The sequence below is a fragment of the Petromyzon marinus genome, chromosome 16 (genome assembly GCF_048934315.1).
Source record: "Petromyzon marinus isolate PM22_M1 ecotype Great Lakes invasive population chromosome 16, UKy_Petmar_22M1.pri1.0, whole genome shotgun sequence".
In the NCBI taxonomy this organism is placed as follows: domain Eukaryota; kingdom Metazoa; phylum Chordata; class Hyperoartia; order Petromyzontiformes; family Petromyzontidae; genus Petromyzon; species Petromyzon marinus.
The window spans coordinates 2,254,858-2,278,404 of record NC_133682.1 but is presented as its reverse complement, the minus strand read 5'-3'; the positions used below and the strand labels follow the sequence as shown (position 1 = coordinate 2,278,404).

Sequence of the window (23,547 nt, the reverse complement as noted above, 5' to 3'; positions counted from 1 at the left end):
TGTTTTTCATCATACGAGGGAGTGGCGACGCAAAGGTTAGCCCACTGTGATTATCAGCTCAACAACCTGAGTTTCAATTCCAGCCACGGCTACCATCGGCGGCGAATATCTGAACAGGTCCTGGGCCCCACCTCTCCCTTCATCAATCTGCACTGAGCAGCCGAGTGACTTTGGCAGTGTATTGCCAAAGTGCTGTAAATTATTACACTTTTTCACGACGACTCACGAGGTATTCTCTCCGTAACAAATTTCGAAAAGCACCGTTTAAGCGCGGAACTTGCGTGCGGCCAACTGAGAGTGTTTCCGCCGTCGTCCTCCCTGCGTGCAGTATGACAGCAGGAGACTCAGCCAGCGCGAACTCCGCCTCCAGCAGCAGGGTGTCCGCCCTTGATGACGACACCATGAACGGAAGCATGGAGTCGAACCCGAGCCACGGTGGCTCGCTGGAGTCCGCGGCAGCGGCTGCGCCCCCTCCGCTCAGCCCGTCCATCCTGGCGCTGCTGTCCCGCACGGGCTTCCAGCTGTCGCACGAGAACGGTCAGCGGCGTTACGGGGGCCCCCCGCCGGGCTGGGAGGGCGCCCCTCCTCCGCGCGGCTGCCAGGTGTTCGTGGGCAAGATCCCGCGCGACTGCTACGAGGACGAGCTGGTGCCGGTGCTCGAGTCGGCCGGCCGGATCTACGAGCTGCGGCTGATGCTGGACGCGGACGCGAGGACGCGCGGCTACGCGTTCGTGACGTACGCCTCGCGGCAGGAGGCGCGCGCCGCCGTGCGCGGCCTCGACAACCACGAGGTGCGGCCGGGGCGCCTGCTCGGCGTCTGCTCCAGCGTGGACAACTGCCGGCTGTTCGTGGGCGGCATCCCCAAGACGGCGCGCAAGGAGGAGATCCTGGACGAGATGAGGCGCGCCACCGAGGGCGTCACGGACGTCATCGTGTACGCGAGCGCGGCCGACAAGACGCGAAACCGCGGCTTTGCCTTCGTCGAGTACGAGTCGCACCGCGCCGCCGCCACCGCCCGCCGAAAGCTGCTCAACGGGCCGGGCCACACGGCGCTGCAGCTGTGGGGCCAGCCGCTGGCGGTCGACTGGGCCGAGCCCGAGCCGGACGTGGACGAGGACGTGATGGAGACGGTGAAGGTGCTGTACGTGCGCAACCTCATGTTGGGCACCGGCGAGGAGACGCTGCGCGCCGTGTTTGAGGCGGTGGCGCCAGGCGCCGTTGAGCGCGTCAAGAAGATCCGCGACTACGCCTTCGTGCACTTCTCGGGCCGCGAGGAGGCCCTGCGCGCCATGAGGGCGCTCGATGGCTCGGACGTGGACGGCGCCTGCGTGGAGGTCACCCTGGCGAAGCCCGTGGATCGCGAGCAGTACTACAGCCGCTACCAGCGCACACAGCAGCAGCAGCAACAGCAGCGCGCCGGCGCGCTGGGCGTGGTGACGGCTGGCGTGGAGGCGCTGCCCGCCGGCGGGTACGTCTACTCGTACGACCCCTACAGCCTCGCGGCCTGCGGCTTCAACTACGGCGGGGCCTACAGCACCGTCGTGGGGCCCAACCGCGACTACTTCCTCAAAGGTTTGTCGCACGATGTGGGGCTTGTTTTTCTAGACAGGTGGTGATTACCTTGATTAAAGGAGGGGGGGGGGGATGCATAAAAAATCTCAGATTGGGGGCATGACGGTCAATTTTAAACAAACTCAAAGCAAGTGTTGTTTCCGGAACTGCCCAACAGCCGACTCGAGCTCTCAACTCGTGTGTGTATGAGGAAAGGCCACGACACCCTTGGCTCAGTTGCTCCAGAGTTGTGTCGAGGTTAACCTGGCCGTGTGCACTGCCTCATCGGAGTCAAGTGGACGCACGCATGCACGCATCGACACTTTTACGGTTATGGCCTTTCACCGAACTGGCGAACTTTGAAGAACAACCGCCGCTGCTGTTAGACATTGTACCGACATTTTTTTTTTACTTGACGATAAAAGTTCAGAACGGGGGCCGAGTTTTCATGGGGGGGGGGTGGGTGGAGGGGGGGGGCTCTGTCTCCTCCAGCCCTCCTGACGCGACGGGCCGAGTCACGTGCAGGGGCAGCAGCAGGGTGGGTTCTTTTTCTTGTTAATCCGTTCTTTTTTTCTCTTCTATTTTTTAAGGAAGTTTGGAAACGCTTCCTTAAAAAGCCACTCAACCGAGATTATCCCGTCCTTCAGTTCCCCGTGGTCTCTGGGAGAACTTACCTAACATCGACTTGTGCAACTCATCACTTACCTATATCGTTCCCTCCTGATAAACAAAGCAGAACATGCCCAGTGTCGTGCAGTTGCCCCTGCCTATGGGGGCAATGCTGTGCGTGGCTTTAGTCGATTGATTCAAATCAAACTGCCAAGAGCTTACCCAAACACCACCTGCATTCTGTTCGTTTTACCACTTGAACGCAATTCACACATGAGCTGGTTGTTTGTACGCTGCAATAAATAAATAAAATATGTTCAGCCAAATTATCGTTTGCACACTGTAACGCACCATCGTCCTCATCATCACTGTAACCCCATTATCAAGTAATAATTATCATCACAACTTTGTAGTTCTTCCATCATCACCATCATTCTACAACTCCGTTTTCATCATCATCGTCACCACCACCGTAATCGCCAACGCCCTCCGTCGCGATGCCCCCGTATCGAACCTGGTACCGCTAACACGACATCCACGGGGTCACCAGCCCCCCCCCCCCAAACTCGCCCCCCCGTGGAGGCTCCGCTAACGCCGCGACGCATCCCTGTGGTTCGCGCGAGCGCAGTGCGAGAGTGGAACCGCAGCGCCGGCGCCGCGGCCGTCCCTGTGCCGCGCGTCTCCCACCACGGCGGCTACAGTGCCGGGCGCAGCATCTACAGCCGCTACCACGACAGCAAGGGCAAGGCCCTGGTGGAGCGTTGCGGCGCCGCCGGCGGCCTGTATGAGCTGGTGCCGGGCATCGATATGGCGTCCCTCAACCACGGCATGACGCTCAAGCACGCGACCAGTGAGTGGCGCCCGCGCCGTCAAGTGGCGCCACCATCGTTGTCGTAATCGCGGTAGTGGTAGGAGTAGCGGTAGTAGTGGTGGTGGGTTTAGCCGGGCGGTGGTGCCGGACGCCTCTTAATCCGGCACTATGCAGGCGACGGTTTGTGGATCACCGCGCAAACGCCGTGAAACCTCCCTTCCTTTCCCGTGGGCATCGAGGAGGTGTCATTGCCCTGGCTCGCCAGGAGAATTCGGTTCGACAAAATGTAAACTCCATCCGTTGGGATAGTCCTTCGTGGCTTCGTCATCAGCAGGATTGTCATGATCATCAGCAGCGCTGATTTCAGCAGCTTTATCGTTATCAACATAGCTTCAGAAATATTGTCACCAGCATCACTGTTATTCACATCATTATGATGATCAACATCATCAGCATTGTCAACTGCATCACTATCACAAGTACCATCCTCCATCACCATCAACCCCTCATGTGTGTGAAGCCCACTCACGGATTTCTCCCCCGATGTTCCTTTGCGCATTTGGCCACACACGCGCGCGCCGTTTGTGGCTGAGCTCCGCACTTTATCTGAACGTCGCCGAACAGCGCATCGTCGTCCTCTTTCTCTCGTCGACGCAACGCTGTCGGTGTTGCCCGTCCGCGCTCTTGGCATCGAATCCGAGACCGCGACAGCCTGAGCTTGCATTCGTGTCCTTGAAAAGCATTACGCATTTTTTGCCCCCAAATTGATTTTACCCGGCAGAGGGGGCGTAAACAACGGTCACGTGACGACGCCGCCGGACAGGAGGACGCTGGTCCTCTCGGCGACCTTCGCGTAAGAATGCCGTCGCGGTAGCGGTTCCCGTTCATCCGATCGCTCCACGCCCCAGTCGAGCCGATCGGACCCCTCGCCGCCCTTGTCCCCCCACCGAGCAATCTTGCTCGTTTCTTCCTTTCATTCTTTCCTCCCGTGGCTTTTCTAACCACACCCCCCCCCCCCCCCCGCTATAGGGGTACATTTTGGGTAGCGTTCCCTGCCCCCTGCTCGCGTTCCGCCCTCGCCCGCGGTTACCGATGCCGCCGTTCCGCACGTCGTTCGGCACGGCGCCCGACGTTCCGCAGCCAACACGGCGGAGTGAAATGATTAGGAAACTCCGAGCGGGCGGCGCGAAACGTCGGACATCACGCCGATTCGTGCCGGTGCAACGCGAAAACACGCCGGAGACGGATCTGGACGGCGCAACCGCGATGACCTCCGCGGTGGCGTCCGCCGCGTTTTGCAAAAGGCGAAAGGTGACGGCCTCTGAGAGCAGGCTCAGCTGAAGCGTGAAGTAATGAATTAATGGGCGAGCACACCTCGACGAAATGACGCTCAGGCTCAATGGCTCAAAGTGCGCGGCCCACAGCTACCTTTGGAGCCAGATGTTTGTCCGATGCTTTAGTTAATAGGTTACATATCCACCCCGTGTGTCTGTTCTTTTAGGGTCAGGTCACACCACCGGCATTCCAGTGACTGATAACGGTTTAAAGAGATTAAAAAAAACAGGGTTAAATTCGTTTTTTTTAGTTGTTGATGTTTAAAGGACTTTGTAATCTCGATCCAGAAGGCCTGCCTGTGTGGGGCAAGTGCTGGCAGGCACGCTCCGCTGTCTCTGTTGAGACAACGGCGCGGCCCGCTCGCTCCACGGAAGCCGCGGCTGAACATCGCCGAGACAACGCGTTAGGAACGGCAGAGGCTAAAAACGCAGCCTTGGTCGCAACACTGGGGAGCACGGCGTGCACACGGCCGTGCCAGTATCGGTACGGGCAGAGCAGCTTTACAAGGCTACAAATGTGTCCTTTAAAACAAACCCTGATACTATTCTTGGCAGGGGTTTTAGATCTTGATCGTACATCATCGGAGGTTGGGGGGTTTTCTTTTTCTCCCCACACATCCTTTAAAAGCTTGACCTCTACTTTATAGCGTTCTCCTTGAATTGCAATGCGGTGCCGTTGTTGAAAGTGTAAGTCGCTGTAAGCGGAGGACATTAAATGGGGGTGAGGGGAAGTTCATTAAATTAATTTATTTTTATTCTTTAGAGAAGTCCGTAGAGAGTTGAGGAAGTACTAGAAAGAAGAAAACTATTACTTGAATGTCTAAATATTTAATTATTTAATTTTAACCTTAACATTATTTTAATTATAATGTTATCTAAAGGCTCACTTGGCATAGAGTAATGCATACACTTGGCTGCACTTTAAGAGAAATCCCACAAGGATGCATTGCAAATTCCGGGTCAATCCACAGGAGACACGGCTCTTCGTTTTAATCACAATTGCTGAGTACAGGCCCAAAACGCCATGCGGCCAGCAACAAACGGCGCTACTGAAGGTGTAGGAGATGAGCCTGAATACGGTGCCCCGTCTGTCGAGGGTTCTAAGATGAACAATGGCTTCCTCCTTGTGGCCATGTGACAAAAGGAACACAATTTCAAAAAAACAAATAGTAATAACGATTCACAAACCTTGATCAATAGACTGCTGGTTGAAGACCCAAAAATAACCACGGTGAAAAAGGTTATGGTGCGGTCCTCCAAAATGACTTGTTTATGCGACTGCTGGTGTGAAGAGTCAACGCTATAGAACGCCTCTCGACGTGTATCCTGGCCTACTCCCCCATGCTAGCTCGGGTGCAACAACGATTAAATTACCACGACGCTGCCCCCCCCTGTCCTCCACCCCCCACCACCAGTGCCCACCTACACGGCCATCCAGTCTCCGTACTCCATGTTCCCGAGCATCGCCATGGCGACCAAGATGGCGGACGAGGAGAAGTCGGCGTCGCCGGAGCAGGGCGGCGGCGTCATCGGGCGACTCGACATGGGCGGCGGAAGCCAGGGGGGCATGGTGCCCGCCCTGCCACCCACGCCCCCCCTCACCTACCAGGTGCGTGCCACCGCACCGCAAACCCATCCCCCGCAGCCGCCGCTGTTGGGAGTCGCGGCGAGGCGAGCAATTGGGATCGGGCTGCGATGCTCGCCGTGCGAACCAACCGCAGCCGGCCCTCACCACCCAACGATACCGACCAACCCAGATCTTATCCCAAACTGTGATCGTAGTGGCCAACCGGGATCCTGTCACTAACTCTTACTAAACTAGCCAACCGGATTATATCCCTATGATTGTGAAAGTTGACCGGGGCCTCGCCCTAATCACAACCGTAGTAGCCAACCAGAGCCGAGCCCTAACCCTCTTCATACTAAACTAACCAGATTTTACCCCAAAGTCTAACCAGGCGAGTTATCCTGATCCTACCCTTACAGCTAACCATACTACCACCCTCCTCCCCCCCCACCTCCATCTGTGGTGCATTGTCTGGCCCCCTATTCAGTTTTTGTTCTCTTTTCAATCTTTGTGTTAATGGAAAAGCAAATTCCAAAAAGCCTCAAGGGTGTCGCAAGCAACAAGGAAGCTAGGTTAGGTTGCGTGGGTGGGGTTCGGGCCCACGTCTGATTCGCTCATGCGATCAGCGTTTCATGCTATGGTTGGCATCTGGTCGGCAAGTTCAGTTAGGGTTAAGGGTAGCACTTGGAATACTGTTTGGTGAGCTCGCGTGTTACAGTGTCTAGCAGTGCCCTTTCCCCATGTAACCATGTGTGGCCTTGTCAGTCGTGATACATGTATCACTCGCCATTGCATAAGATTGGTTGACCTGATACATACCGAGACAAAGACAAAAGGCCCCCCGTATAGCCTTTAACCGCGAGCGCCTATTAAGGCCGGCACGGCACACAAGGGGGTGGGTGGCCAGCACCATGCCCGGCCGCCTTTGTCTCCCCAATGCTGATGTTAACACACTGCACCAGGTACGCATTTAAGGCTGAGTCGACCTAGGGGAGGCCCAGGACCGGTTCAAATATTCGTTACCGATGTTGCCTGTGAGTGGGAATCGAACTCCCGTCGCTGGGTTCGTATCGCACTGCGTTAACCGCTGCGCCACCGCTCCCTAGATACACATACATATCAATCCTGTGTGGAACACACCATTTATTGTTATCCCCGTACTTCAAACACGTTGTTTGACACCACAAATATGTTCGGCAGTTCCCAGCCTTTATTTACAAAAAAAAGCTATTGACACGGAGACAGACAATAAAGAGCACGCACAGTTGGGTTAAAATAAAGTCTAAACTTCACCCCACGTAAACATTAGCGATTGAGCACGAGTGGTGTTAAGATCCAGCTCACGTGAGTCAGGTCTCGTGCTTCGTTAAACTTTACGCATTTTTTAATGCGCCCTGCGCCAGTTGAGCACGCACAGGTAGCAACGAGGCCAAAGACGCCACTCGCCAGTGCAATTCATGAGCGTCGTCTGCTCTCCTTGGGGTTGGATCGGTGGCCCAGCGGTTCACCCACTGCTGTCAAAACCCGACGAGCCGGGTTCCATTATCCCATCCACGGCTAACATCAGTGGCGATTGATATTTAAACCGCACCCTGGTTCATTCCTGTCCCTTTCACTTAACCTCATTGACTACCAAGCTGCAAATATAACTCCGATCTGTGTTCTCGACGTACACATTTAAAAACACGTTCGCCCACAGGCATATTGGCTCCCTAGACAGATATTATCCAGCAACATTTGTTTAAGCAAGCAAACTCTGAGCTGGTTTTAACTGTTCAGGCTTGTTAAATAAATACTTCGAGGGTTAGTTGTGGTGAGGCATGGTCAAACAACCCCCACAGGTGACACGGTTGTTTGGGGAGGCCTTCAATTGAGCAGTGGATTGACAAGAGACCCGTAAATTATTTGCATTTCTCAAGAGAGGCAACTACTCCGTTGGATCTGTCCCTGACTGCAGCCCACGAGAAGGGAATTATTTGGACAAAACACGCGGCCTCGTACACATTTGCCTCTTGGGTGTGTTTTTTGGCTTTTGTTGCATTGTTTGGTTCATCCCAATGCCAAGAAGATGTTTGCCTTCGTAAGCCCTTTTCAAATTCGGGAGTAAATGGCTTGCAGCTCATTAACTTTGCGAGTAGAGAAGAGTTGGATGAGCAGCCACGCGGTAATTTGTCCACCCCCTTCAAAAGGTTACTCATTGAAATGCAGCGTAATCACCATCACGGCAAGGTGCCTAATGTCCTATCCAAGTGCTGAGCCCAACGGAGGTCCTGAGTGGGTGGTGACCTGCAAATTGATTCCGTGAGCCTTTTGGGTGGAACCCGCATCTCGGCGGCAGCAAACCGCATTGTTTTGCCCTGTGGATCATTGGTTCGCTTCGTCGCGCACCTGGTTAGCGCTTGTTAAATTTAGGGTAAACGTTTCACAGGGTATTATAACGTATCAATTCAAAGCAATAAACATTAAAGTCAGGTGTCAATTGCGGCTCGGCTGCACGAGGAGTTCGGCCCTCGTGGCGAGCGCCTGCGCTGGGGGGCGGCCGCCCTTGTAAATTTGCCCCGAATGGGCGCGTGACCACGGGGTGCTGACACGTGCCGGGCACGCGAGCGCCGTGCCGCCGTGCGTTGATTCGGCTCTTTTATATTTGTTTTACACACCGACCAGGCGGAGGGTGGGGGGGGAGGGGGCGTGCGTTCGTGTGAAGCTGCGTTAATAATAATAAAACAACAACAACAACAAAAACCACACTTGCAAACTCTTCAAAGGATTCAGCGGTGGTGACTTTAGCCTTCACTTACATCGTCTTTTATGTTTGGCAGTTTTCTTTAAAATAAAAAGGAGTCACGTTTTTTTTCCAGTGACACCCCCCCCCCCCTCCTGGCCTTTCAGCTGGCAAATCAGTAAATACAATAACTATTTTGTTGTGAGTTAAGATCACTGTCCATTATTTAACCAGCCTTGGGCGTGGTGTAGCTTTGGTGTTGTGTTATGTTGAGCAAAGTGGACATGGGTAATTGGTCCTCGAAGAAAAAGAGTTTCAATAGTATATAGCATTTGTGATTTTTGGTAAATTTGGAAGCCACTGGGGCTTATGGCAGGTGAGAGTACAAATCCGGCATTGGTTATAACAGCCTGGCAAGTCGATGGTCTCACCCCGATTACAAATGACTCCACACAAAAAAAACAGTTTTGGTACTTAACATATCAAAGAATGAAAGATTTTGAGTTTGATTGGCAAACTGTCTCACTGGCGGCTGCCCAGCACAGCGCGTGCAACAAAACCTCTCCTATGCACCAATGCACATTGCTAGCCGTGCGTATGTGTCACGGTGTTTGTAGGTGCCAGTCCTGAACCAGTCCGGGACCTCCCCTAGGTTGACTCAGCTTCAAATTAGTTCCTGGTGCGGTGTGTAAAATCGCCGCTGGGGAGACAAAGACGGTCGGGCGTGGTGCTGGCCACCTACCCCGTCGTGTACCGATCCGGCCTTCATAGGTGCTCGCTAAGAGCACTTACCACAGCAGTCTGTTAAGGCTATACGGAGGGTCTTTGTCCTTGTAGGTGCCAGTAGGGTCTGTCGAATACATAGGTACCTCTTTTCCACTGTACAAGCGAGCCGTGCTGGGGCCATTCTGAGCCAGGCAGGCATGGCTCAGGGGGCACCAGGTTGTTTTCCACTGCCGAAGCCGAGCCGGTCTGATGACGTCGCACGCAACGAATTCGTGTTAACACGTGTAATTGACGCAGCATCGCCGTGTGTGAGTTGTGGTGATGTCGCTCGCAACTAACGCGTCATTAGCCCCGCCAGTGCCCCTGCCCGGTACCCAAGGCAGCTTCGGGCATCTTGCGAGGTCAAAGCGCATCGTGGCTTGGTTCCAGCTTGGCTTGGCAAACGGCCAGCAGAAAAGCCACCTGCACCGCGACGGCACTGCACCGGCTTGGCTTCAATTAGACGCCGACTTTGATGTTCACGTCACGTTTCCCCACAGGGACGCCCGCTGGGACCGCTCTACACCTTGACCCCCGGGGTGACCCCTGTGGCCACGGCGGCTGGCGGCTACTACGCGACGGCCACGGGCTACATGCCGATGACTGCTGGCCCGGCTGGCATGCAGAGCATGGCGGGGATGCCCAAGGGGACGATGGCGGTGCCGTATGGGGCGTACGCTGGATACCACATGGCTCAGGCCATCCCCATGCATGGACAGGAGGTGTACCAGCAGCTCTGAGCCAGCGTAGAGCAAAGTGCAATCCCTACAGCGTCAACACATCCGCCCCCAGTACAGCCAATGGGCAGATTCCAGCAGATACGCACACACGCGCACACACACGCGCACACGCACCCACGCTCTGACCATATCTCACCGGACCGTGCGCGCGCACCAACATTCGCGCCGTGTGTACGCACGGTGAACATACGAATGCGTGCACAACGGTTGCACATGAATACACGCGCAAGCATTAGGGTTTCCACCTCTTGAGCTAGAAAACACCCAAAGCATCTTCAAGGGAAGAAGAATAAGATTATCTCGAAGAGGGAATGCAGTCGCTAGAGTGGTGGTGTGCTATTGCACATCTGATGAAAAGTCGGGACTTGTGATGTCGAGAGAAAGACTCTAATCATTTTTTCCAAAACGGCTATCTCGACGAAGAGGCAACCTGTGATAAACCAGCAGAGGTGGTAACCCTGGCACGCACGCACAAGACACACACACAGACACGAAGGCATTCCCACACTCACACATCTCAAACAGACACACGCGTGTAACGAACCGAACCACCAAGCAAGCATTTGCATATACATAATTTTTTGACACGACCATTCCAAACTTGATTTCCGCTTCCGTGGCCGAGCGGCGCCGCGGCGCGTCCGGGGGGCCCACATTCGCCGAGAACGGAAGCCGCGTCGGCCGAGCCTCACCAACCCGGCCGCGCACTCGCACAGGCGGCTTCCTCGACACCGCGCCGGAGCCGATCGGCACGGGGAGGAAAGGGGGGGCCCGCGCCGGCCCGGGGGGGCCCGCGCCGGCCCGGGGGGGCCCGCGCCGGCCCGGGGGGGGGCGCCAACCCTCTGACGTACGCGCAGGGACTCGAGTGGCGCCACCGAGAGGAGGAAACACCGCCGCAACGTGGGCCGCCAAAAACATAATTTTTGTGCTGCAAGAACAAAACTTAATAGGGTTTTATTACTACTGTAGTCATGCAGTATTAGAGATTAAGGGAATCGGGGGTATTTGTGAAGTTGTTTTTGTTTGTTTTCCCTTGTCTCGAGTGACGAGCTTTGTCTCTCGGACGAAGAAGATTTGGGCTCCGGCTAAAGCAGTAGAAATCGGGCGAGAGACATCTCAAATTTGTCGCGACGGACTCTTGCGATCGGTGACGACCGGGAATGGCGAGCATCATTGAGGATCTTTCTCAGGGGCGACGTGAACATCAGCAGCCCCCTTTTCCCCAACCCCTTGTCTCAGGACCCCCCCTCACCACCCCCCCCCCATCTCGGTGCATCATTGCGCTTGCCGTGCCCATACAGAGAGTGGTGGGGTCTCCTGTGCATTTTAACGGTAGCCACGGCACGAGAGTGTTGTTGTTGTTGTTCAAAGCAAACAATATCTCGTTGTCTGCACGTTTGTTCCGAGTCTGTGTGTGAATTTTTGTAGGAAATGTTCAAGTGCCACTGTAGTGCAGTGGGCTGCGGCGTTTATGGACGAAAGCGGAAAAAAGCAGAGTTTGATCATTTCCTCTTCTTCCAGAAATTCAGGTTCTTCCATTTATTTTATTTTGGGGGGGGGGGGGGGACGTACAAACTGCGCTTTGTCTCACTGACGACGACGACTGTACGTGGAGTCGCGGAGTTCCCGGAGGAGGAAGCCTTCAGACTCAGAAGCAGGAGGAGACTCGGCGAGCCTGTCTGTCCCCTTGGGGCGTGTAACTACTATACGGGAGAGAGAGAGATACAATTAATATATGTAAAGAAGGCCAAGGGGTCTAGATAATAGTGACGTAAAAATAAAACACTTTAAACTCGTGCACGTTGAAGAGAGTCGGGGGAGCCAGTGAAGGAGAGAGGGCATATTGCAGAACCATTTAAAGTGCAGCGCATCTACAGAGTAGATACTTTTGTAAACGCTTTATATATGTGTGTGTGTAAAAAACAAACAAACAAAAATGTACCAAACCTCCGGCGTCGTTTTATATATATAACATTTTTGTTTAAATCTCGCGAGTGTTCGCTCCCGGGGCGAGGTGTGATGCACTCGGAAGGAGAGCGACGAATTATCCATCTCCCTGTCCTCCACTCGAGCGTGCGAGCGAGTGTTGTTATTATTATTTCTCGTCGTCCTAGTCGCCGTTGTGTTTGTAACACTCTCCCCCCCATCCCTGCTTAGCTCTATATTTAATAGCATGCACTTACCTCACCAAACCCCGCGCACACCGCCCCCCATCCCCTCCCATTAGTAATGCACAGCCGAGCACAAATAACGTTAGAGTTAGCTTTTTTTTTTGCACACAATTTTATTTTAAGTTTCATTTACTTTCTGTTGGTAGCTTTTAAGGCGCTCGTGAGAATGAGTGTGTGTGTGTTTTTAACGTTTTGTTCCCCTCCGTCTTTCACCCACCAACCTTAAAATGTTTCTGTGCAACCTCCGTCATTACCACACCGGTGGCCGCCCAGTGACTTACGCTGGGAGTGTGGTGGTGGGGCTGGGAGTGTGGTGGTGGGGCTGGGAGTGTGGTGGTGGGGCTGGGAGTGTGGTGGTGGGGCTGGGATTCACTGCGCCTAGCACGCATTGTGTTAGCCACAACCGTGCCTTTACGCGCTGGGCGGGTGTCGCGTGCCCTGCGGAGTGATGTGAAGCCACAATGGGGAAAAAAGCCTCGACAGGCGATTCGCGGTGGGTGGGTGCAGTACCGGATGAAGCTAGTGCGGGGCCTGTAACATATGATGTTATAAAGGGGCCTTAAATTTTTTAAATATATAAAAACACACGTTTTTTAAAATTTGCATAGTAAAGTAATTTTTTTTTGCATTTGCTATACAGCCAGATAATAGGACAAATCGCTAACCTTAAACACCCAGTCGTTCATAAAAGTTGAAGGCAGTATAGTACTTTAGTAATAGAGCAAGTGCAGAATCACTGAACCGGAATTGATAGCTTGAAATAATTTAGCGCGGGGCCCTTGTAAGTGCGGGGCCCGTAGCTACTACTACATCTGTAGCTACTACTACAGATGTAGTAGTAGCTACTACTAGATATAGTAGTAGCTACTACTACAGATGTAGTAGATATAGTAGTAGCTGCTACTACAGATGTAGTAGCAGCTACTACTACAGATATAGTAGTAGCTGCTACTACAGATGTAGTAGCAGCTACTACTACAGATATAGTAGTAGCTACTACTACAGATATAGTAGTAGCTACTACAGCTGTAGCATACTTCTGCTCCTAGGATAGTCCGGTACTGGGTGGGAGTCAACGTGAGACGCGAACTGTCGCTACGTTCACCTCTCGCTACGCCCGCGAAGCTGGTGAAACGCCTTGCCAAAAGCTGTGAATGCGCGCGCGGCCGTGGGCACCTGGGCGGGAGGAGCCGCCTTGCCCGGGCTGCCTCCCGCCAATGCGCTCGGTGCAGTCGGCAAAATGAAATCCCCACGCACACAAAGGGAACAAGAAGAAGAAGAAGGCGCGCACAGGGGACCCGCGGCTACCGCTGTGGTAGAAACGGCGGCTGCGATCAGCACAACCATCGCGCTCTGCGATGGTTGTTTGTTTGTTCTATGTGCCATGTTGTTTGTTTACTGTGTGATGTTGTTTGTTTACTGTGTGATGTTTTTTGTTTACTGTGTGATGTTGTTTGTTTGTTCCATGTGCCATGTTGTTTGTTTACTGTGTGATGTTGTTTGTTCTATGTGCCATGTTGTTTGTTTACTGTGTGATCTTGTTTGTTTACTGTGTGATGTTGTTTGTTTACTGTGTGATCTTGTTTGTTTACTGTGCGATGTTGTTTGTTCCCAGTGCGATGTTGTTTGTTTACTGTGTGATGTTTGTTTACTGTGTGATGTTGTTTGTTTGTTTACTGTGTGATGTTGTTTGTTTGTTTACTGTTTGATGTTGTTTGTTTGTTCCATGTACGATGTTGTTTGTTTACTGTACCATGTTTGTTTGTTTACTGTGCGATGTTTGTTTGTTTACTGTGTGATGTTGTTTGTTTGTTTACTGTGTGATGTTTGTTTACTGTGTGATGTTTGTTTACTGTGTGATGTTGTTTGTTTGTTTACTGTGCGATGTTGTTTGTTTACTGTGTGATGTTGTTTGTTTACTGTTTGATGTTGTTTGTTTGTTCCATGTACGATGTTGTTTGTTTACTGTACGATGTTGTTTGTCCCATGTACGATATTTGTTTGTTCCCTCTGCAAGGGTCTTGGGGCGGGAGACAGAAGAGAGGTGCCTTGTCGGGAGATAATAATAAACCTTGTGCCACACACACAAACAAATATTTCCCGTGTAGCCTTAACAGACTGTAGGGGCAAGTACTGTTAGCGAGCACCTATGAAGGCCGGAACGGTACACGAGGGGGTTGGTGGCCAGCACCACGCCCGACCGCCTTTGTCTCTCAGTGGCGATGTTTACACACCGCACCAGGTACTCATTTGAGGCCGAGTCGACCTAGGGGGGAGGCCCAGGACCGGTTCAGATAATCGTCACTGGCGTTGGCCGTGAGCGTCAATCGAACCCGGATCGCCGGGTTCATCGCGAGGCGCGCTAACCGCTATACTCTCGCTCCCCACTATACACACACACACAGAGACACACAGAGAGAGACACACAGAGACACAAACAGTGTCTGAAGGCCAGCTGTGAATGTCGCGCGTGCGACGGACGCACAACCTCCACAGCTCGGCGGGATCTGTGCCGGTGCTGTAGCGCACGCACGCACACGCGCACGCACGCACACTATGTACTGTATGTATATGTGACCCACGCCAAAGCGAAGGGCTGTGCCTGCTGCGTTTGTGCTGTAACCAAAGTAAGGGACACTTGTGAGTAATCGTGCGAGCAATAATTGTCGCGATGTTGGTGGTAGAACGTTCGCTGTGAATCGGAACGGCGTGTCAGCGACTTGACTTGCCCAGCTTGCCGGGGAACTCTCTTGAGACTATATTTGCAGCAAGTCCACACTACTCGGGGTAAAGCGAGGTTTAACCCCTGGCCAGCGTAGAAGAGTAGGCCAAAAATATCCTCGGGAGGTGCTATCTAGAGATACCTCCAGTGTAGAGCCCCTTCGGTCAGCAATTGGCACCAGCGAGGAATTGCAGGGCTGCGCCTTTACCACACTCTTATTATGCTGAGAAGGCCGAGCCGTCTTTCTCGGGCTCACCCCATCAGGACACATCTTAGCACCTCCAAACCCCAGTTCCTTCCAAGGGTAAAGGAATAATTTACGCAGATCTCACCGTTCATACGTCATGTTGGACGTCTGCCCTTGTGCTCCTTCGGAAATACAAAGACGCCAAGGTTTTACGTGCGTGGAACTTCTCTTACACGTAGTTTTAAACGAGACAGCGAGAGAGAGAAAATGTGAGAAAAAAAATTAATCTACCCGTAAAAGTTGTTGTCCATCGAGGCGAGATTTTCGGGTTTTTTTTGTTTTGCGCGAGGGTAGGAAACACACAAACACACAAATGTTTTGTGGAAGTACCGCAGGGGCGGCTTGAGTGAGCAGGACAAGTTGGGAGGTATGATCGTTGTGTTTTAGGGCTCTGCTTGGGAACAAAAAGATACGCGCGTTGCCACCGCGGGCCTCGTTTGCCACAACAGATGCGATTTAACTTATGGCGTGCGTTAAAAAAAACTAAGTTTTATCACTTTTGAATGTTTAAACTAAAAAAAAATGTAAAAAAAAACAAAAAGATTTTTAACAAAAAGAAGTCCTCTCGTTTTATCTTTCTTACATTCTGCTCATTTCTTTTTTTTAGTAGCCTAGTACAGCGTAGAACATTACCAGACGCTAGTTTACCTTTGTTATGTTTTTGTTCCATCTTTATTTTATTTCAATAGTTTATTGATGTTCAGTTTCAGCATCGCCGTGTCGTTTGCTTTGTTTAGTGAAGTTTGCTTGTATGTACAACTTGAAAGCAGCATATCCTTATGTTCTATATTGCTTACATACCGACATCTTAATATAAAAGAAACAATTGTTTTTGAACTCTATTGTATTTTATTTCTGTTGTAATCGTTACGTGTTTCACCGTTAGGACTCCTAACTTGTAAAACATACGGTTATAAGAAGGTTACGTTAAAATGCCACATTTTTAAAGGTGTGTGTTCTCGTGTGTCCGTTTGGAATAAAGCAGTTTGCGACATCACAATGTTTATGGAATGATCGCATTGTGTGGCATTTACTTTGCGCAAGTGCATCAAAAACACACGCGCACACAAATCCTACGCACAATCCTCCAATGTGTGGTATGAGAACATGATGCAAACCATCTGAATTGCACGTCCAGTGTATTAACCATTAAAACCATGGCAGCATCCGTGAGTTAGTATTATTTAATAATCTGCGCGTGCATTCATATCGTTATCGGCTGATTATTATAATTATCACATGACCGGACCGTGGGAGGTTGGCCGCAGCGGTGGCTTGGGGGGGGAGAGGCGTTTCATCCGTCAGCGAATTGACCACGGCCGACGATGATCTCGCACTGGAGAAGATGCGGCCGAGGCAACCTCTTCGCTGGGGGCTGCACGCTCAGCAAGTATTGTCGCGAAGACCGCGGGTTTCATTAACAAAGAGCCACTCGAGTGGTAATTTGGCCCGCGTTGGAATGCGTGTCCTCCAAAGGTCTCCGTGCCCAATCACCTCGCCTGGCCCCGAGCCGAGCGCCGGGTACAGGTGCCCTTGGGCAAAAAAACAAAGCACCTGTAGATACACGCTGCGATTAGCCTTTTGTGTTCACAAATGACCCCTATATGTATACGGTACACGTGTATTGATAAACACATGCGCAAACATAACCTCATGTAACGCGTGTGTGTGTGTGTCATCATCGTCATCATCAGCCACAGTTTATTCACTGGATGAAGGCTTCCCCACACTGATGTCACCCTTCGCGGGCTTGCACGCCACGATTCATTACGCACTCCTGCGCGTGAACTGATGTTATCGCTCCATCGTTATCGCTCCATCGTTATCGCTCCATCTTCGCGGCGGTGGGCCTCGACAAGGAATGTTTCTTGCCTCCGAGTGATATTGTCACCGGTCTCCCTTCGAGCGACGTGCTCCACCCAGGCTCACTCGCTCTCCTTCACAGTCAAGATGTTGACGTCCCTCATTTGCATTCGTTCCTCTTTCTGTTTCTCAGTGACACACCTGTGGACTTTTCAGCTTTTGTACATTTCATGAGTCATTGTCCTTGTGTTCATCTTCTTTGGTTCTTTCGGTAAAGTCACGTAGAATGAGAATAAAATAATAAATTAATAAAATAAAATAACACAATAAAATTCTCACGACGTTTCGGCCACAACACAAGTGGCCTTCATCAGGTGAAGGGACGAGACTGTCTGGAGGACATCGAAATATGCACTGCATGTGCGTATGTATGTTGAACTTCGTTTCACACGTACGCTTTCACGACCAATATTATCCATAGTATAGGTTGTTTTGGTTAGATCGCGTAAATATAAAGGTGTCGTTAACCCCGCCACCACCGTGCACATCCAATTAGTAAGGTTTGTCACATAAATTGGCATGTTTTGTTAACGTGACAAACCTTACTAATTAGCCGTGTCGGGTGGTAGCGGGTTTCACAACACATTGATATTTACGCGATCTAACCCAACAAACCTCTTCTTTCGCACCGTACGTAGCCATACCGCGCTAATCGGAGGTGCGGGAGAAGGATACGGACTGAAAACGTTCTACTCGAGGCAAAGTGTCATGTTGATTTTCATTGTCAAATTCAGTTTTCCAAAGCCACTCCATCCTGCTATTGTTAACCTCTTTTTTGTTGTTGAAATCCTTGTTGATCCCGATCAGTCTTCGATATTTTCTCTCGGTATATACACACACATGTAAATATACCGTTGTGCATTTCAGATGCGTCGTTCCATAATTTGAATTTGCAGGTATGCGCATGCAGTGCTTTGAGTGTACAAAGGGATTTTTTTCCCAACAGTTTTGACAGTGGGTTGACAAAGCACAGGTCCATGTTGCAATGTAACAAGTACACGTAGGCCGATGTTATTGCTGTTTTAGGTTGCCAGTTTATGACTGCACTCCATACTACAGTGTGAATAGTACACACACATCTAATAAGTAATACAAGCTGACGGCCCTTTGTCAAGCCACTGTTGGGTGAATGTCTCTCCACACTTAGTTATAAACGCAGGGTTTGTTCTGACCATACGTTAACGAGATAAATCAGTTGTCTCTGTTCCCCCTTTCCCAATTTCATCTCTCCACGTAAGACGTGTCCTTTTTTTCCTACACATACGAAGCGCCACGTGGCCTTCTGCTCGTGGATTGTTCAGCGGCATGGGATGAGACTAAATGTCGAATTCGGTCTCGAGTTTGTGTTAAACCAATGTTTCTAAATATTCCACTCCCAGAAGGCCCGTGTGGCTGATGGGATGTGTAAAAAAAAGGACTTCACGTCGATGGTGCGTGTGGGTTTGTTATGGGGATGAGGGGAGAGGGAGGCAGCTAGGGAGGGAATGGTGGCTGCCAAGGATTGGGTCCAGACATCGCTCGTCACTGACGCTAGCAGGGATGAGGAATCAAAATAAAATTTCTCGGTTACGTTGACCACTACGCTGCCACTCCCACCCACATGCAAATCTAGCTTCAGCATTTTTTTTCTAATCTAAAACTCATTGGTGGGTTTTCTGTGCCAAATTCTGGAGACTTGAGCCTTTTCTCGTTTACACGGTTTACGAGGGGTATTAATGGTACACCCGTGCGGAGCCCTTGAAGCGTCGCGCCAAGTTGTGGCGTTCCCGTGGCAACGACCAACTTGTGCCCACTTAAAGGCCATCCACACAAAATGTTACGTTTAAGGGGCCACTCTCGTGCTCGGCCCCAAGTGCGCGACTTCGAATCCCCGGGTGGAGTTCCGACTCGGCACATTATCCTCCTGAGGTCGGTAAAATAACTATTACTTTGTGAGACGTCAAGAATGTGGATTTTTTGCACCGTGTGCTCATTGGCTACTCGAGATTGTGATGTCACAATGGCCAAGGCCGTTGATGTTACATATAGCCAACGTTAACCTTTTTCCAGATCACAGACCTGCCACACAGGAAACGCGAGACCTCCAATATCTACGCCTAACAGTGTCCCACTGTTTCGCCTTGGTGGCCAGACTCACGGAGACCATTCCAATACCTGTCTCAAGCAACTGGTCTTCCTCCATCCTGTACGCACGTTCCACCCAGAACAATGTTTTCGCTATGTCATTTACCTGCCACGTTCTCTTCCTGGACTTCTGCACTGAAATTCCGAGCAACCGGTTTCAAGACACCTTTGCCCAAATGCCAACGACTTCTCCCCAAACTTTCCGAGAGCCTGGTTTGCTGAGCCGTAGGGTAATAATACATACCGCACTCCTCCTTCAAATCCTATTTGTCTTTACACTGAGACTCACCTCTCTCTTCTTTCCCATTAGAATTCTTATTAAAATAATGTAAATTATCGTATTGCCTATTGTACAGCTGGTAGGTGGGAGTATGACTATACGGTATCGAACTACTGTGATAAATGGCAGTGGATTGCGGAAGGCCTTCGTCCAGCAGTGAAGTGACCAAAATTGACGGTGATGATGTCATGCTGCCCGAAGTAAGCCGGTTCCATCTGTTACATGTCGGGAACCTGATACATTTAGATTGTGTACTTTGCTTATATCATGTTTGTGAACACACCTTTAAAAAAAACACACACACTCTACCGTTACGCAATTGAATTTGCTTAAAAGTTTCCCTTCCGGGCAAGTTCTGCCCACGTTAGCGAAGAAAATAATGAAATAAATAAAAATGCACGTACGATGTATTACCGCTGGCGACTAGGTGAGGCTAAACATAGCCCCGTGGACTTTGGGAGCGTGTTTCGCCCACGCGTTGTTTAACAGCTCGCACCCTCGTTGTGAAATATCCTGGGGCGGATCTCCGCGCACTCCTTGAGCTGCGATAGCGCCGTTCGCCCAAATAAGTAGCGCGTAGGGGTTTGGCCCAGCATGGTTACACGCGTGACGTGGTTCACTCGCTCGCCTAGATTGTCCCGTTCCCTTATCCAAGAAGACGGCATTAGTGGGGGCAAGGTAGTCTCACAGATGTCGGGTCAAGTTGTACAACAACAAGACTACTAACGTTGGCAAATCATTGGCCTATCGCTGTTCCAACACGGCATGTTTGACTGGGATTTGGCCGAGTTCAGGAACTTAATGATTTTGTATCTGTAGACATGCCTTTCGTTGGCAATCACGTGAGATTCGGCCCATTGTCCCACCTTGTTGGTAAAGTTCAGCGGGCTTTAACGCACGGTATCTTCTGCATATGCAGAGGCTCAGATTCTAGTGCACTCTCAGCGACCCCCCCCCCCACCCGATTCCTCTTTACTTCTTTAATTGCATACCGATCAACAGATATTCAAAGTGTAGCCACTTTTGTACATTACAATGTTCAGCCCTTTGTCAATGCACTGCTGATTAAAGGCCCCCACACGCCGTGTAGGTCGCGGGAGAGTTAATTTTGGTTGTATGACCCCATGCTTTCGCCACGCTGGTCATTGCGGGTTGAATGGAAGGGGTTGGGGAAACAATCTACATGGATATCATTCGCCACTGGGTGTTAGACATGGCCGGCAAAGCTATCTCAGAAATCAACGGATTCATAGTACATATTGTCTAACCATTACACCACCACCATTTCCTAAAAAGTTGCAGCCAGCCCACACCTCATTCACGTGCGAGTCATAATTATTTGGGACTGCAAACCCAACAACAAAAAATAGGCACCGAGACTGTGGAAGGGGACGCAGAGCAATTGAGGGCAGCGAAGAGCCATGCTTTATATTACGGACATTGACCAACAGTGCGTGTGTGCTAACGCTCGTTTGTCTGGAAATGTATACATTGGGTGTGGGGCCAGCGTTTAGCCACAGCAGCAGCACTGTGGCCTCAAGAGCAGGCTTTGCTTATTGAGAGTTAATGAGTTAACAAGGAGCGTCTGGCCACGCAGTGCCATGCGAGGGTGAATTATTGTTTTCGAGAGGGCTTCGGTGGGCGTATTTGCGTGCGTGTGCGATTTCATTTATTACTTGTACGGTTTTTCGGGTTTTTGCCAATTCACCAACGCAGGCAGGGGCCCAAAGTGTCAACACGAACATGAAATCACAGAACGGGGGCAGAGGGCTGAAAGGGTTGGATGCTCGGAATGCCAAGAGGAGAGGCGGAGTGGATGGGGACTTTGGACCGCGACAGTTCGGAGAGACACGACGCACACCGCCCATCCAAACGGCGACCCTAGTCAAAGGTCAAGGCAACTCCTTTGCGTGGGGTCAGGCACACAGTGAGGCCTCACGATGGACATGGTGGACACCAAAATTGGACAAGCTAACAAAAACTGCAAATGGGGACGAGAATTATAGTTTAGCAACGAATTGTCAAAATCATCCTCCAGTTTATTTCCTGGTTGCGTAAGATGGCTGTCGTCAGCTTCAGGCAAATAAAGTTTTGCTGTTTTGTTTATCTCATGGTTAATAATGTAGGTAACATGGTCAATAATATAGGATTTTTAAGAGGAAGCTAGAGCTGGAACAAAATTAAAAGGTTATAATACCTAGGCCAGAGCAGAATTGGTACCAGCTAAGTTAGCAAACCCTATTTATATACACGGCGAGTGAATTCCTTGATAACCCACTAATTTCAAATTATCACAAAATTCATCCTTATTGGCCACGCAAAGAAATTGGATACACCGAGGGGATGCCACCTGAGGTGGTCTGGACTCAAGGAATATGAAAGATCAGTGAGCATGCTCGTATTATTAGCCAGTGAGCAAGTTAGTTAAGGGTTCCGGTTAGGGCTATAATGTGGCTGGCCATTGTATATCGCCCCTACTATGTTTAGTCCCCTGGCTCGTCCCAATCCTAAGGACTTTTCTTAAAGGTCAATACGAAGTAAGCAACACTAGACCTACCTTCGATCAAAACGTTGACTCATGTACATCATACAGATCTTCATCCATCGGGCAACACTGCCTCGAACTCCAACCATTCTCGATAACGCCGCCACTCGCCCAGTGTTCCTTGGACGTGTTCAGCGTTTTTTTGCTGCCTATAAATCACCTCTTGTGTATACTGTATTATTACCCTGACGTGTTTCAAACCTGCTATCACTTTTCTGTTTCTCAATTCACTCTAAACATTGAAATTAGTTGTCACTCTAGGGCAGGGCCAAAATGTTCCCCACAGTGATCAGGGAGGTCTTGTCCACATCACGTCCCCGAAGTACACGACAGCAGCAGTGGGTAATGATGGTTATCCTGTGCTGATGATTCAAAATAATGATTAAACCCTGTCTACAGTTGCCTTATTGTTCTCTTGTCAAGTGAAGTTAATTTATTGTTGGTTAACATGTGGCGCCTTTTCTGGCACAAATCTTCCACCCAAAGCAGTCACATCATGAAACGTAAGTTAAAAAAATCTATTAAAATCAAGGTGTGGCTGCCAGTTAGTCGCTGCCGTATAAAACAATTGTGAGTCAGCGGCCTAGAATAAGGCCGCGTGCGTTATCGCCGCAGATTGGTGATGCCACGTGACATGCAAGTAATAAGAAGACCGATTCTATCGTGACAATCGAGCCTCTTGCTGTTTAGAAATCACTCACATGTAGTGTGTACTGGTATTAAAATGTATCCACTCTCTATCTCTGGGCTCTCTATGTGTTATGAAAAAGGCCCAATACGTATCTAATTATATAAATGTACCACTTAAGGCCAGTGTTATTAACGAATGTGTTGAGTTTTTGGTGTATTATTACTGTTACATTTATGTCGAGCTCGCAATGCCTTTTTGTATGCGAGTTTCTGTCTGCTGAGTGTATCGTTGTTTCGAGGAAGTGTTGGCATGGGTTTATGGTGACTGTTGTACCATGACATGTTGAATGCATTCTTCCTCTTAAAGGTCAAGCTCACTCACAAAAAACACCTTTTATATAATTATTATTTGTTTAAGCTGGTATCTATTGACTCGGACAACTACAATCCTGCATATCATTCAATTAAAGTAATACTGTTTATACAGAGAGGTAAAGAAAACTCGACAACTTTGACAAGGAGATACAAAATGTACGTGAAGACTGGAGCTTATTTATTTTAAACCACAGAACTGTGAATATTCGAGTATGTACTCAATTTGTAATGACGTACGCAACAGTAGTAATTAACAGGAATGTACGCAAATAATTGGCATTCATATATACCAAATTTGTATTTTTTTTGCAATGGATTGTCTAAAACAATATTTTGCCTCTATATAATTCAGGTGTAAAAATCCCCCCCCCCCGCCCAAACATCCATCACCCACCGCACCGGCAATTTGACCAATCGGAACGATCTTGACAAGATTCATGTGTATATATTTGTTTACATTGTACCTCTTCGTGGCTGTCGGAGTCAAGTGA

The 23,547-nt window shown here is 50.4% G+C and overlaps 1 protein-coding gene across 5 annotated transcripts in view; it reads left to right on the top strand.

Moving 5' to 3' along the window:
• The window catches only part of LOC116942989 (RNA-binding protein 47-like), a 52,686-nt gene extending 36,447 nt beyond the window's left edge, over positions 1–16,239 (top strand). For 4 of the 5 annotated variants that reach the window (XM_032955555.2, XM_032955556.2, XM_032955554.2 and 1 more), the window contains 4 exons: positions 329–1,572; positions 2,789–3,010; positions 5,721–5,914; positions 9,860–16,239. In XM_032955555.2, coding sequence (XP_032811446.1) covers positions 330–1,572; positions 2,789–3,010; positions 5,721–5,914; positions 9,860–10,099 — 1,899 coding nt within the window. In that variant the 5' untranslated portion in view covers position 329 and the 3' untranslated portion in view covers positions 10,100–16,239. The remainder of the gene's footprint in view (positions 1–328; positions 1,573–2,788; positions 3,011–5,720; positions 5,915–9,859) is intronic. The other variant, XM_076067406.1, reaches the window with a different exon arrangement.
• Positions 16,240–23,547: the final 7,308 nt, after the last annotated feature.